The 16,506-nt window shown below is 40.7% G+C and overlaps 1 protein-coding gene across 1 annotated transcript in view; it reads left to right on the top strand.

The window, feature by feature from the left end:
- Window positions 1–16,506, top strand: part of BLK (BLK proto-oncogene, Src family tyrosine kinase) — a 51,301-nt gene that overhangs the window by 22,455 nt on the left and 12,340 nt on the right. Inside the window, exons 5-11 of the mRNA XM_075201213.1 lie at window positions 558–659; window positions 1,524–1,627; window positions 5,123–5,272; window positions 7,683–7,832; window positions 9,208–9,387; window positions 10,072–10,148; window positions 15,284–15,434. Of these exons, the coding sequence (XP_075057314.1) occupies window positions 558–659; window positions 1,524–1,627; window positions 5,123–5,272; window positions 7,683–7,832; window positions 9,208–9,387; window positions 10,072–10,148; window positions 15,284–15,434 (914 nt within the window). The remainder of the gene's footprint in view (window positions 1–557; window positions 660–1,523; window positions 1,628–5,122; window positions 5,273–7,682; window positions 7,833–9,207; window positions 9,388–10,071; window positions 10,149–15,283; window positions 15,435–16,506) is intronic.

The following is a 16,506-nucleotide window of genomic DNA, read 5'->3' on the forward strand; positions in this document are numbered from 1 at the left end:
TTAATTGTCTCAGAGTCCTGGCTGGCAAACTCAACACAGAGCATCTCAGATTGCCTGAGCTATATTAGCCTTATTGCAGCCTTAATCTTCACAGGACAAGTGCATTTCAAATCCCACAACATAGTCCTAATTTCAGATTACGCCCCCACGATGACGGAGGTACATTTGTAGTGCATTGTGTCTGCTAATTTTAGATCAAAGCATGTTTGCCAAAGTTTAGTAATGATAAAATGCAAACCTATGAAATTGCGACTATGTACATATTGTAATTAATGCTCCTGTCCGGTTGGTATGGTGCCACGGCTAAGGACCGATTAACATTCATAAATAATTTCAATTCTATTTTTTATCTACTGGTCACACATTCCTCTAAATGATGTTTAATGAGCACAACACATTGTAAACAGTTTGTTACAGTTTTGTTTTTGTAACATCAGTTGCATTGATTATCTTCTGTATCAATTGTTTCCTGGCATCATCATCATTATTATTATTATTATTTTGGCAGTTTGAAAAAAGTAACATATAATATAAATTATTTTCCCCCTTTTATTCAGTTCCAATAAAGACTGGTGGTTGGCGAAATCTGAACTTACTGGTGAAGAAGGATACATTCCTAGTAACTTTGTGACACCTGTGAATAACTTGGAATTGGAAAAGTGAGTGGGTTGAATGTTAGCACAAAAATGCAATCGCACATGATAAGGTGTTAATCGAATTGAATCACATAGAGTTGGACACAAGTCTATATGTGTGGCACGAAGAACCAATTTCACTACTGCGCATGCCCACAAAAAAAGACTTAGTGCTAGATTTACTAAGCTGCGGGTTTGAAAAAGTGGGGATGTTGCCTATAGCAACCAATCAGATTCTAGCTGTCATTTATTTAGTACATTCTACAAAATGACAGCTAGAATCTGATTGGTTGCTATAGGCAACATCCCCACTTTTTCAAACCCGCAGCTTAGTAAATCTGGCCCTTACACTTGCATCTGTATGAGGAATTAACCGCATCTTGTGTATACGACACTTTACGCTTATAGAGACAATGCGACCGAAGTAGATCTGGTGCAGATGCAGATACGCTTATCAGGAAACGTATCTGTTGAGGGTTCTCCACCACTGGTGTAAGATATGAACTGATAATAATGGCAATTAGCTGAGATGCGCCCCAAGTCCACATACTACGAACAATGAATCTTTTTTTCGGACAAATTTATGCCTGTACTTTATATGGAGTTTGAGTCCAGTTCTACATGAGGCCCATTATATTACCAGTCCCTAGAAGTAGATCATAATAAGTAATTTCTTAAAAATCTTTGTTGTTGCTATGAAGTAAATTCTTAGAGAGGTGGCGTAAAATAATTGAAGTACGTAAGTTTATAGTTTGCATTTTCCCCAGTAATACATTACGTAAGTTTATAGTTTGCGTTTTTCCCCAGTAATACTGATTACAGACACTGTCACAACGTATATAATACTTAACGAGAACTCATGGGTAACATGTCATTTTCTACGTACAGATTCTATTTTAATAACATCAACCGTAAGGATGCTGAAAGACAACTCTTAGCCCCAGAGAACGTCCCAGGAACTTTCCTCATCCGTGACAGTGAAACAAGCTTAGGTATTGCATACAACTATATAACTTTGGATTATTTTATGTATATTGTTATGTAGACTGAGAAATGACTTATTTTTGAAACTATTTACTTATTGCAGTTTTCTTCCTTCTGGTGTAAATAATGGTAACCCCTTAATTGCTCAAATATTACGTCTTTCACCACCATATTCTAAAATTGTTCATGGTCGTCAATATTTAATTTGAATGTGGCTCAAAAATTGGTATGGCCGCATGTTAACATATTCAGATATACATAGTTTTCTAGGGCCTGATTCATTAAGGATCTTAACTTGAGAAACTTCTTATTTCAGTCTCCTGGACAAAACCATGTTACACTGCAAGGGGTACAAATTAGTATTCTGTTTAGCACATAAGTTAAATACTGACTGTTTTTTCATGTAGCACACAAATATCAACTTTAAATTTCAGTGTACAAATAAGCTATCAAGTATTTGTGTGCTACATGAAAAAACCTATGTGCAAAACAGAATACTAATTTGTACCCCTTGCATAGTAACATGGTTTTGTCCAGGATACTGAAATAAGAAGTTTCTTAAGTTAAGATCCTTAATGAATCAGGCCCCTATTTATTAAAGGGAGATATGCCCTAAATGCAGTATTTAGGGTTTATCCATATTTACCAAAGACTGCGATCAGTAAAGACTACTGCCCAATATATATATTTAGCTATCGCCACCAGCAAGCCTATTTGCCAAGGACAACTACCACTACTGTCCTCTGACTGCTAACGTCATCTTAGCTGGGGGTGCCCAAAGGAAAAAATGCTGTATTATTAAAATAAAGTATTTTTTCTATGTTTTACTAATATATTTATTTTTTAACTGTAATATATTGTTTGTAGACTCTGGCATGACAGCTCAAATATGCACAGATGGGTTCCAGGACTGGCTTGGCAAGGGGTAAGACTCATCCTACCACTGCCAACCAGTATCACCAGAGAGCTAGGCATCTCTCAGCTGCCTCGGGACATTTTCTTAGTAAATTACCTGATAAAAGATTTTCCGCAGGGATAGAAAACCTTGTTATTGGAGGGGGTCTATCTCCGTGTGTGGGTCTTTACCCACACTAAAAAAAGAAAATAATGGTTACATGAAGTGTGGAAGAAAAGAAGAAATGCTTCATTAGATATTAATTCATATTTCGGGTAAATTTGGTAAACTTCTAACAAGTTTTTTTTTAAAAATATATATATATATATAAAAAAAGAATATAAAAATATAGTTTAAATTATAACAAATAAAACATTTAACGAGTACAAGACACTGTTTATATATTTTTGTTTTATTAAGTCACATTCAATTTTTAGAGTCCTATACAATCACTGTAAAGTTCACACTGTGAATGTGTTTCCTGGGTATACATACACAGGAAACCCATCGCTTCAGATGAACATGTAGAAAGGTATGTCCCTGACATTTATCTCTTCTGAAGATCTGTGGTTGAAACTGTACAGTTACAGGATTCAGTTCCTTCCCACACAGGTACACCACCCTAATCTTACAGTAATGTTTGCTATGATATTCATTAAGGGATGTTTTTGAGTCAACGTGCCAGAATCATCACATATTTATATAGTGCCACCAATTCTGGAGCACTGTACATAGATAATCTGTCATTCACATCAGTCCCTGCCCCATTGGAGCATACAGTCTAAATTCCCCAACACTTGTGTTAACTTTGTCAGCAGCCAGTTAACCTACTAGTATGTTTTTGGAGTGTGGGAGAAAACTGGAGCACCTGGAGGAAACCCACGCAAACACGGGGAGAACATACAAACTCCTCACAGATAAGGCCAAGGTTGGGAATTGAACATGTGACCTGAGGGCTGTGAGGCAGAAGTGCTAACCACTAAGCCACCATGCTGCCATTTATGTGGATACTCTTCATGGGGGAAGTAGTTTTGAAATTTGTCCAAAATGTGACCAAAATAAAGCCACACTAGAGCAGACAGGGCTGCGAGGGCTGTGATCAGGGCCGAAACTCATCTCCCACAATATTTTGTGCTAGTGCCAACATTTCAATGATCTGATGACACCTCTTAAAAATAACAGCTCCTGCAACAATAAAACGGCAGCATATTGAATATATTGGTTACTTGGAAAACCATAGGTCAGAAATGACCGGAAGCGGCGCTTGCAAAAATTTACAAAAGACCAAATAACTATTTTCTGAGGGCTGATAAGACCTTAGGGTGGGTGGACTGGTAATGGAGGAGACCATAATAAATGGAAGGGGCATCTAAATAGGGGTTCGGATTCAAACATCAACCGCTTGTTAGAGATCAATATATCAATGATCAATGCTAATCGGGATTGTTGGCTATCCAACAGTTAAGCCAGAAAACCGTTGCCCAAATATCTTCTTTATGTATGTGCAGTGATTGACTGACCACACCAATTGGAACTCATGTGTTACAATCACTCTACCCACCCGCTACGCAAACATATCTGCCCAGTTGGACACCTGTATGTGATGCAAATCTCCAGGGCAAATCTGTGATACCATCCAGCCAGAAATTCAGGACCATGGTGTGTTACATCAGGATCACCCTGTGTCTTGCTATGTCACAGTCAAGTGTGCCCTCTTTAGGGTATGCAAGCATGTGGGAACTTTACTATAATGATCTGTGTAAAGCTTTACCTCTTAGACACAAATCAAATAGCAAAAAGAGAAGGGTGAAAACAATGTATTTATGAGACACATATAAGTGGCCAAATTTGATGACATTCAGGTTGTTGCGTGTTTGGGCTGAGCATCCAAGTCTCCTGCGATTGGAAGATGATCCTATAAATACTACTGATCATAGGTCATGTCCAAGAAAACCTGAATGGTCTATTACTATAAAATATGTCTGTCCATATTTAGAGTTTCATTACATTTACGCCCATCTCAACTATATAAATAAAGCTGTAACTGACTGGCATGTTAGTACTTGCATGGTAAGCATAGAACTTGTATCTATTTTGTGTGTGGAGCAAGAAAAATAACAATTCGAGGTAACGCTACATAGGCAAACCGAGCGGGGTTACATAGTGCCTGGAAACCCCCCTTCAAGCCTGGGGCACTGTATAATTGAGGTGGCTGGACCCTTCCCCCACTTCACATGGCTCTGCTTGAAAAGGGAGAGCTGCGTGCACCTAACAGTAGTGCACACAGCATTGCCCATATATAATATGGGGATAGGAAGAGTTGGAGAGCAGCCAGGCACTGTCTAAAATTATAGCCACGCCCCTGTGCATGCTGGTCATGCCCACTGGTGGCGTGGTGTGGAAACCTCCCTCTACAAATCCTGCGTTTGCCCCTGCTCTAACAGCCCCAACTCTACATGAGGCTCTGTTTTTATGCTTTCTAAACACTTTATAATAACTAAGGCTTAAGTTTAGTGGTTGTTTTCTGTAATCAAAATGACTGTAGCCTTACCTCAGTGACTGGGCGAATAAACATAAAGTAGAAATTAATATTGTACTTTTTTTTTAGGTACATATTCGCTTTCTGTCCGAGACAAAGACACCACCCGAGGAGATATAATCAAACACTATAAGATTAGAATGTTGGACAACGGTGGATATTATATTTCTCCGGTACTCACATTTTCTTCACTACAGGAACTTGTGAAACATTATTCTAGTAAGTATTCCCTAATTCTTATTTTAGTAATGCGATTCCTCCTGTACTCACTAGTAGGACATCTCATAATTCAGAGGCAATCTATTATTATTAGTATTATTGTTGATTTGTAAGGCACAACAATGCTCTTGACAATGGGGAAAACTGAGCATACGTTGAACAGGGACATACAAGGTAGTCAAAATAAATGACGATGTTAAAACAAAGAGTAGGGAGGTCCTCTGCTAATAAGAGAGCTTACAATCTAGTGGAGCGGAGACGAGAGGCGCTGCTGTGGCTCAAACTGGAGATTGGTACAGTTTTGAGGGTCTAACAGTGGGCTCTAATAAATAGGTGGGTTTTCAGAGAGCATCTAAAGATTTGAAGGCTGGTGGAAAGTGATCAGCTGTGATTAGGAATTCCGTAAGTGGGTAGTGTCACGGGAAAGTCTTATAGGCGTGAGTGAGAGATGGTTGTCAGAGACGTGGTGAAGCACAATTCAGAGATATATCTAAGAGCACATAAGGTAGAGTATTTTGGGGAAAGGTTTGAAATGCAGGAAGGAGGGTGTTAGTCATTTCAGGTGAATATATACTTTTAATTGTATTGTAGGGGAAATGAGTAGCCGGTGTAGGGGTTTATAAAGTTGTATGGAGGATGCCAAGCAGCAAAAGAGAAAGATCAATCTTGCCGCAGCATTGAGGATGAAATGAAACAGGGACAGATGGATGAAGGGAATTTGAGATAAGTTGGAGGTTGCAGTAGTCAAGGAAGGAGTTGGTGAAAGACTGGATAAGAGTTTTGGTTGCAGACTGGGCAAGAAAAGGCCGTATTCTCTCAATTTTTCACAGGTACAGTTGACAGGACTAGGAGAGAGACTGGTTGTGTGGAGTAAAGTAGAGGCAATGTCAAGTGTGACACCAAGGTAGCGGATTTGACCTCCTGTGGATATTGTGGTGTTATTGACGGTGAGGGAGATTTAAGGGGAGGTGATGACTCAGAAGGAGGACAGATGATAGGCTCAGTTTATGGACATGTTGAGGTTTTGGTAGCCTTGGGACATCCATTTAGGTATAGCAGTGAGACAGTTGGTCACACGAGATAGTAGATATTGAAGGGGAGAGGTCAGGGGCGAAGAGGCTGATGGAGGGAACTAGTTCACTAAAAGAAGAAGAAGTGTACAATGAGAAAAGCAGTGGGCCGAGCACGGAGAAGTATTATAAGGGTAGAGTGTGTTGAGGAATTTTGAAAAAATAATATCATGAACTGGATGTGAGTTTGGTATCAACAAATATCCAAATTGCACTGGAAGAGGGGAGGAAGGGGAGGGGAGAGATGTGGACAAGGTTGGAGGGATTGGTAGTATGGGTGGATGAGATATTTTGGGATGGAAAAAGAAGTGTGAGCAGATAGAGGGGATTGCACGGGACTAGGGGTTGGGGTGAGGTTTCACCAGAAGCCATGATACGGAGCTAGATGAGAAACAGGACATGAGACCCTTATTTGTGGGTGGAAGGTTCGTTTCTGCTCATGTAGATCGTCGAATGTGGTGCGTGCAGGAAACAAAACAGTTCATAGCTGCAGACTAGTGAGGAGGGAGGGAGAAAGGAGATATAGGCTATCTTTTGCCCCTACAAAAACAAAGTTATACATTTTAATATATTAAAATGTTCACAAATCCTTCATATCATTCAAAGCAGCAAAAGAGGTAAGGACTAGATACACTTTACTGGGGAGTGTATCTAACAACCGATGACAGATAAGATGGGGGTTATATTTGCAAAATACAACCTTTGCATCTTTTTGCACATTACCTCCCAAATAGTCCTCAAAAGTTGTCTTGTCACTTAGATATTGTCTAAGATTTTACAGCAGGAAGTAAAAGACAGAGAACAGTGCAGTGATATCTCTTTTATACTTAATTTCAGAACATTATCAGTGCAATAGAGTTCGGATTTTACTCACGTTTTCACAGCTACATAAAATATACTCTAAAAATATTCATATATGTAAAAATAGCTATGACAGACCATAAAGAGGATTTATGAGCACACAGACATGGTCCTTCCCTTTGCTGAGGTTATAACCACTTCTCCATTCCCTTACCCTTACCAAAATCTAAGCTGGGTCCATCACTGTATACAATTCCCCGGACATCTTCATGGATAACATACCACGGTGGTGGGATTGTATTGGTGGGAAGGCAGCATATTATTCAATGTCCTTTGTCTCCATTGTTTCAGAAGAACATAGTTATATTACATAATGTAGGTTAATTATCTTAATCTTTGCTCCAAGCCTAATGTCAAACCCCTATTTTGCATCTACCTGTGATTCATTGCTTGAGAAGGTCCAGTAGCCTTGATGCTCCACTCTCTATGCTCGACCCTTCTAGATCCCTTTCTATCTTCTCGTTGTGTTTTTCTTATAGAAAGGGCTGATGGCTTATGTCGCAAACTGGAGAATCCCTGTCCAGCATTGGTCAGAAATAAGTGGGAGACCGACGTCTGGGAGATCCCACGGGAGTCCGTTAGGCTGGTGAATAAACTCGGAGCCGGGCAATTTGGAGAAGTCTGGATGGGTGCGTATTATTATATAATAACACAGTAGCATCTTGTATGGATATCTCATTTTCATTTCTTCCTTAGAGGGGTTGTCCACTTTGAACCACCCCTCCTCACTACAAAATGCAACTCAGCTGAGCAAATGAGGACTGAATCCATCCTCATCTCTGCAATGGTGGGCAACACAGTGGCTTATTGGTTAGCACTTCTGCCTCAAAGCACGGGGGTCATGAGGTCAATTATCTGAATAGAGTTTGTATGTTCTCCCCGTGTTTGCGTGGGTCTCCTCCAGGTGCTCCGGTTTCCTCCGACACTCCAAAAACATACTAATAGGCTAATTGGCTGCTACTAAATTGACCTTAGTCTCTCTCTCTGTGTATGTTAGAGAATTTAGACTGTAAGCTCCAATGGGGCAGGGACTGATGTGAGTTAGTTCTCTGTACAGCGCTGCGGAATCAGTGGCGCTATATAAATAGCTGATGATGATGCATAAAACATCTTTAGTCTTTAGTTGACCACCATAGAACTACACTGTTGCCCCAAACGTGAAGGGGGCTGCTGTTTTATCAGTGATCACTTAATTACACTTATTTCATTTAAAAGGAAACTTTGTAAAGCTCACAAATAGTCTGCTAAGCTTTCTTGCCATAAACATTAATACATCACAGTAAAGTTGAAACAATTAAAAATGGGGTTGGTTGATTATATAGTACTGACCAAATCGATTACTCTTTGCCTAACAGAGAACAATGTTTATTTGACTAATAACTGTGTCGTGCCAATTAGTCTAGGTAATAGCAGGGGTGACATTTAACTGCTTACATATATATCTCTATATATATGTATATTACTTCCTGGGACCATTCCTTTATTGAAATGGGCAGCATGGTGGCTCAGTGGTTAGCACTTCTGCCTTACAGCACTGGAGTCACAAGTTCAATTCCCAACCATGGACTTATCTGTGTGGAGTTTGTATGTTCTCCCCGTGTTTGCGTGGGTTTCCTCCGGGTGCTCCGGTTTCCTCCCACACTCCAAAAAAAAATACTGGTAGGTTAATTGGCTGCTAACAAATTGACCCTAGTCTATGTCTATGTCTGTGTCTGTGTGTGTGTATGTTAAGGAATTTAGACTGTAAGCCCCAATGGGGCAGGGACTGATGTGAATGAGTTCTCTGTACAGCGCTGCGGAATCAGTGGTGCTATATAAATAAATGATGATGATGATGATGAAATGCAATGCAAATAAACATGCAGACAAGCCAGCATAATAATGCAAAACATGAAAGTGCACACAGGCCGATAAGTTAATGTTTTCTGGAGGTGAAAATGAAACACGATTCTTGTCTTGGATCTGTGTCCGGTTCAAAATTGTTTTCTCTTGATCTTCATTCAGGGTATTATAATGGTGACTTTAAAGTGGCCATTAAGACATTGAAAGAGGGCAGCATGTCGCCCCTGGCGTTCCTGGAAGAGGCCAATCTGATGAAGATGCTCCGGCATGATAAACTAGTACAGTTGTTTGCTGTCGTTACCAAGGAACCCATCTACATTGTGACGGAGTACATGTCTAAAGGTCAGTGATTGCGGGCGTGCCAGGGCGCGACCTTCTACAAAACTGCGCTACTGCTCATGTGCACGCAGGGTAACATACAATTCTATCAATGAAGCAAAGGAAGTAAATCACCGCACCAGGTATATTATAATGACCATGGGCCTGATTCATTAAGGATCTTAACTTAAGAAACTTCATATTTCAGTCTCCTGGACAAAACCATGTTACAATGCAAGGGGGTGCACATTAGTATTCTGTTTTGCACATAAGTTAAATACTGACTGTTTTTTAATGTAGCGCACAAATATCAACTTTACATTTCAGTGTACAAATAAGCTATCAAGTATTTGTGTGTTACATGAAAAACAGTCAGTACTTAACTTATGTGCAAAACAGAATACTCATTTGCACCCCTTGCATTGTAACATGGTTTTGTCCAGGAGACTGAAATAAGAAGTTTCTTAAGTTAAGATCCTTAATGAATCAGGCCCCTAGATCACATTATACTGTGTGGATCCTTATTATCACGAGGTACCTAGCCTCAGGTGGCCAAATTCTTGGGGTGGAGTGTGATAAGGTTAGAAATCGGTATGGATACTTGTCAATGAGAATTTGCTCTTCTTACTATGATACAACTGGACTTTAGACTATTCCTCCCTCCGGACTCCAGAATCCCACTGATAACAATATGTATTGTCTTTCTAGGTAGTTTGGTTGATTTCCTGAAGACAGATGAGGGAACATATCTTCGTTTCCCAAAATTGGTAGACATGGCTGCCCAGGTGTGTAAAATAAAATGACGTCATTGATATTTACCGTCTTGTGTATATGTTTATATAGGATGCTTGCGAGCAGGGCCCTCTTACCTCTCTGTATAGATGTATTACCCAGTATAGTTTTATTACTGTTTGTTCCTAATTGTAAAGCGCTACGGAATCTGCTGGCGCCATATAAAAAATGATGATGATGATAATGCTCTCACCGTGTCTTATTACTTTCTGTCTTAATGGATGTAGTCATATTTCTGGTGTTTATGCTGTAAAAGACTGATGGCTAGATTTACTAAGCTGTGGGTTTGAAAAAGTGGTGATGTTGCCTATAGCAACCAAGCAGATTCTAGTTGTCATTTTGTAGAATGTACTAAATAAATGACAGCTAGAATCTGATTGGTTGCTATAGGCAAACTCCCCACTTTTTCAAATCCGCAGCTTAGTAAATCTAGCCCTGAGTGGCCATACATTTGTAAATCTATGGTGTCTTTTTGGAGAATTTAGAGTTTCAGCCCACACCTCATCCATCACCATTTACTACATCTTTACTGCTCTTGAGGTAAACTCCTTTATTGCAGTCTCAGAATATGTCCTTGCGTCATTTGCCGTAGATTGCTAAATTATTCTGTAACGTCAGACAGTCAAATGCTTTATTGAAAGTATTGATTATTACAGTATTTTTTTTTTTTATAAAATGAAACTGTGTTTAGCAAGGATAAAATTAGATAATCTGTGTCTATATTTAGTCTGTGGTCACTTGCTGACTTGTTTTGCGGCAGGAAGCTGTCAGTCTTTTTTTTTTTTTCCATTGCATAGACCGAAATTTTACAGCGTTTTTTTTTTTTTTTCATGTTTAGTTACAGAAACTTTCGAAGCTCATCTTAAAACCGATACAGATCTTTTTATTTTTATCTACTGATTGCTTTGATAATAATTATTTTGGAACATGGGTTATAACTTATAACTATATTTGATAAATTAGTTAAGCATGTGGGGACATTACTTTTAAACTTTCCTTTTTTCCTTCGATAAGTCTTTGTTTGTTGTGAGAGCATAAGTCCAGCATGGTCTAGTGAGCAGGAGACCACAAAAAGGAGAAAAAAAACATCTCAACAGAACATAAACTAGAACTGATTTGGTGCCAACATCCCTCTGCGTAAACATCCTTCTTAATAAACGGCGACTAACTGTCAAACAATGTTAATGTCAACAGTTTGAAATGTCTTCTACACCTGAAAAGAATAGGTTTTGTAGGGTTTTCCGCATGATTCTGTTTTGGAAATACATGGTGCCTAATTCAGTAAGGAACTTAAGTGCCGAAGCCAGTGAACGCAAGTGTATACAATTCATTTTCGAACACACTCAGTCTAAGGGAGAACCAAGCACATACAGCAACGTCCGATTCAAGCTTTGGGGCATAGATGCAAGCAGTGGTGCTAGGGTCCTTGGCGCCCTAGGCACAGTGTGAAAATCGCCGCCCCCCCCTTTTAAAAATCGCGCCCCCTCTTTAAAAATCGCCTCCCCTTTAAAAATTGCCGCCCCCCCCCTTTAAAAATTGCTGCTGCGCTTCCCTCCCCTCAGCTCCCCTCCCCACCCCATGTCTTTCTTTAACTTACCTGCATGAAGCTGCTCCTCTCTGCTCTGTCTTCTACCCTCCACTCACAGACACTGTCGGGCCGTGATGATGACATCATCACGGACTGTCACTGTCAGTGAGCGGAGGGGAGAAGACAGAGCAGAGAGGAGCAGCTTCATGCAGGTAAGATTCATAGCCCCTTCCCTCCTCTCCTCCCCGTGGATTTCCGTTTTTTTTAATTTTGAGGCGCCCTGCAGAGCCCGGCGCCCTAGGCAATTGCCTAACCTTGCCTAATGGGAGCGCCGGACCTGGATGCAAGGGAAGACAGTGTAATTTTGCCACTGTATAAATCGTTGGTAAGACCTCATCTTGAATATGCAGTACAGTTCTGGGCACCACTCTATAAAAAAGATAATTTGGAACTAGAAAGGGTTCAGAGAAGGGCGACAAAATTGCTAAAGAGTATGGAGTCATTACGTTATGAGGAAAGGGTAGCCAGTTTAGGCATGTTTACTTTAGAAAAGAGGCGTCTAAGAGGGGATATGATTACTATGTACAAATACATTAAGGGTCAATACAAAGAACTTTCATGGGAACTTTTTACCCCAAGGACTATACACAGGACACGCGGTCATCCCCTAAGGTTAGAGGAGAGGAAATTTCACAACCAGCAGAGGAAGGGGTTCTTTACAGTAAGGGCAGTCAAGATATGGAATTCATTGCCAGGGAAGGTTGTGATGGCAGATTCAATAGATATGTTTAAGAAAGGGTTAGACAAATTTTTAGCGGAAAGGTGTATCCAGGGATACGACCGTTAATCAAAATGTAGGATAGTAGTGGATATAGGGTAAAAATAGGACTGCAATATTGGGTCTGGGGGGACTTTCACAATTGAAACAGATTGGCGGTTGCTTACTCTGGATTAATTTCAAATATAAGTGCAGGATCACAGGAGATCCAAAATAGGTTGAACTTGATGGACTGGTGTCTTTTTTCAACCTCACCAACTATGTATCTCTAAGTTAAGTGTTTTTCTGTCATTTAAGCAGCGACAGGTCAGGTGTAAGTGCTGAAAGATAGTGATGACGGACGTTTATGCTAGAATATGCGTTTACAATCAAGAGCAACTATAAAAATGTATTTTATGCATACTTGACAACACTCCCGGGTTCCGGGTAGGTCCGAGTGTGGCAGAGTCCCCCGCATCTGTCCACGTCCTACTGAAGTGGGCAAATTAGATCCAAAACCATCATATTTTAAAATGTAGATTTAGCATTTAAATTCAAACCTGATCCATGCGCCCTGTTGCTGAGGCCTAGACTTATGGGAAAACATCACCCAAAGTGTTAACATTTGTTTATTTCTTATTTTATCTCATTACACAGAGCGCAAAACTACACACATAGCAAACTCAAACTTTCGTTGCCTGGAATGTGCTAATCATGCAACCTGAGGTGCGTGTCCCAGGCAATAAGTATCAGTGAGAAGCAAAATGTTTTAAATTAATTTACATAAATGCACATCTTCAGAGGCGGAACTCTGAGCTGTGGGCCCCGGTGCAGGGAAGCGGGGAGGAGGGGAGGATGGAACCGGGGCCACTGCTCGTTAGTTCTGACTCTGCATCTGCCATGCAGCGGGCTCTGCACATTTTTGATAATACATTTTAAGGGGCAGAATCAATTCCCTAAATATTCGTGCAAGGTGCCTCCGGAACACACCTTGCGCAGATTTTTTTTTTCAAAAGTAACGCCGATTTTTACTTGCGCCCCATAGAGGTGCGAGTAAAACTCAGCGTTAGCTTTTTACCGTTGTGACGGTGAAAAAGCGTGTCCGCGATGTTCTAAGGAACATTGCGGACAATCAAATCTGCCCCTTAATGAGTGTTTTTTTTATTTTGCTGGTAGGTTTAATAAATTAAAGTCACAATGTTTGTCTACTGCCAAATTGCTAATATTGTAGAATGAGTGCCTAGATTTACCCCCTGGTAACTGAGAGGGGATGAACGCGAGAACAGTGGGGGATGGGAGGGGGTTTTAGCCAAACAACAGGTAAAATAAATCCTCCCCTCTAAACAAACCGGGTGTGATTCATCAAGGAACACAAAACATACATAGTGTGCGCCTTTTATTCTAACCGTGCGTAAATCAGGCAAACGTACGTCCGTATTCAGCAAGGAGCGGATCTGAAGATACGTCTGTTGACGAATACGGGTCTAGGTCCGCTCTGCTCTAACAGACAATACACTGCAGATACGTCCGATACATATGTGGAATACAAAGTACCAAAAGAACGCACAGTGGAAAAATAAATTTTTCAAATAATGTCACCTGTTAATAATTTAGCTATTATGTGACAAAAAATAAAAAATAGTTTTTTTTCTTTATTAAAATACATTAATGATGATGTAATTAATGTCTACTGTACCTAAAAAGCCTTTTTACATCTGCTTCTGATTTCAAACACATGTTCTAGCATGCATACACATGTTCTAGCATGCATACACATGTTCTAGCATGCATACAAGCCCCAAAAGTTTGAATCGGGCGCTGCTACATGCCCTCGAGCTTGGCACGCTCTTACTACACATTGACTAGGTGCATACGCCGAGTCCCCGGCCCTTCTGCCCATGAAATCGTAGGCTACGGTAAGGGTTCTTGAAGATGAATTGAGCAATATTGCTGAGAGATATTGCACAAGACACGACACGTATTGGCATTTTCGTGCCTTAATGAATCAAGCCCACAATAACAATGTCAGTGTTTTAATAGACCCCCTGACATCGCTGTTTTTCTCAGTAATAAGGATGATGAACAAAGGTAGAGGAACAAGAGCTAAAAAGGAGATGTGACCTCCCACTAACTTCCCACAGATCCAGTAAGTGGTAACATTTTCACCTATAGGGAAGGAAACGATAACAAATATATTTTACCCTTCACCTAGTCACCTTTTGACATCTAATGATATACTTGCTAAAGGGATGCTAAAGAAATCTAAACAAACCATGCTCTAAGCTGCCCATACACTCGGTGATAAGCAAATTTTATAGCAATCTGGGCTACAAATGTCTGGAATCAGACATCAATCGGGACAGGCAAAGAACAACCTTCTAAAAAGAAAAAGTGGAGGTGTTGCCCATAGCCACAAACCAGGTTCTAGCTACCGTGTTCTAGAGTATACTAGGTAAACGATAGCTAGAATCTGATTGGTTGCAGTTGGCAACACCTCCAATTTTTCCTTTTATGAAGGTTTGAAAATTGTGAAACTTCAAGTCCCAGAATGTCCTGCCAGCTATCGGCTGGCTACTTACTGGCAAAGCATGCTGGGAATTGTAGTTTGAGACCTGGAGAGCCAAAGGTTGGCTAGTCCTGGCATCCAGCTCCTACCATCAGATGTTGTCTTGCACCAGCCAGCGGAAGCTGACGTCTTGATGCTCAGATCAATTCACTGGCAGTAAATATGGGCTCATTTGCACCAAATAGGCGCCTGACATTGCAAAATGTTTTTTGCGCTTTCAAATGAGTCTAACGTTAAGTACATTTGCTATATTTTAATTGGGCTTCTCTCCTTTCAGATCGCGGAGGGGATGGCGTACATTGAAAAAAAGAATTACATCCACAGAGACCTGCGAGCCGCCAATGTCCTGGTGTCTGATATACTTTGCTGCAAAATAGGAGATTTTGGGCTTGCAAGAATCATTGATTCTGAGTATATAGCAAAGGAGGGTAAGTCACAATTTTTTTAAATTTCATTATTACTGCAGCATGTACTTGTAATACCAATATATGTGATTTGTTTCATATAGAGGACTGTTTACACAAATACCTCTATATGCAATAGGGGGGAGAGAGGTGAAGAGCAGAACTCACTAATGCCAAAAAGTCCTGCTCAAAAAATCCTCTAACTACGTTGTGCTACTGTGACATTCGTGGCACAACTAAATTGATAAGGGGCAGTCTGTGCGGAACACTAAAGGTCAGAGATCGCTGGAGAAGCAAGTTCCGCAGCCCCACATGGAATGAGGCAAATATTCCACTGAGTGTAACCCTCCCTTGTGACGGGAGAGGAGCGTTCCCCCTTCACTCCAATGTGCATACATGCCAAATCTCCTGAAATGTCCAGGAGACTCTGAATTCCTGGTAGGTCTCCCGAAATCCCGGGAGAGTTGGCAATTCTTCTGCATCTGCCGGCATGGAGGGGTGTATGGGCGGAAGGGGGGCAGCCCGTCGTGATTCGCGTCATTTTGGATCCGGCCCCAGAGACGTAATGCCTGCTTTGGGTCTTTTTACCACTGTAAAAAGACCCCAAACAGGTATACATAACTGGGGGCGGGGCCAAAATGATGCAAATTGCAAAGCCCCGCCCTTCCGACCTCCCTTCACACCCCTCTTCAGTGATTTCCCAGAGGGAGCCTGTCAAAAGTAGGTAAGTATGAATGTGTCAGTACGGAAATAATTCAGCTGTATTACCATGACATTAAACGTGTCTGTCTGACACAACGGTAACTGATGGTGCAATTAAATTGTATGTTGTGTCTTCACCAGGGGCTTTAATAAGAGGCTGACTAGTGATTAGTGCACCAAAAATGTGTTGTAACAAATAAACCGTATTTCGACACCTGTAATGACTTAGAGTGTGATAAAAAAAAATACACCGGACAGGAGACCAAAGTGTTGCTCGGAACATTTGAATAAGAAACAGCCCTTATGACAAGTGAAGAAGAATCTTATTATTGCGCTATTCAGCACGCTGTAAGAAGCGCACCTGCTAAGACGAGGACAGGAGATGCCTCCGTAC

Source organism: Mixophyes fleayi, chromosome 3 (assembly GCF_038048845.1).
Source record: "Mixophyes fleayi isolate aMixFle1 chromosome 3, aMixFle1.hap1, whole genome shotgun sequence".
NCBI lineage: Eukaryota > Metazoa > Chordata > Amphibia > Anura > Limnodynastidae > Mixophyes > Mixophyes fleayi.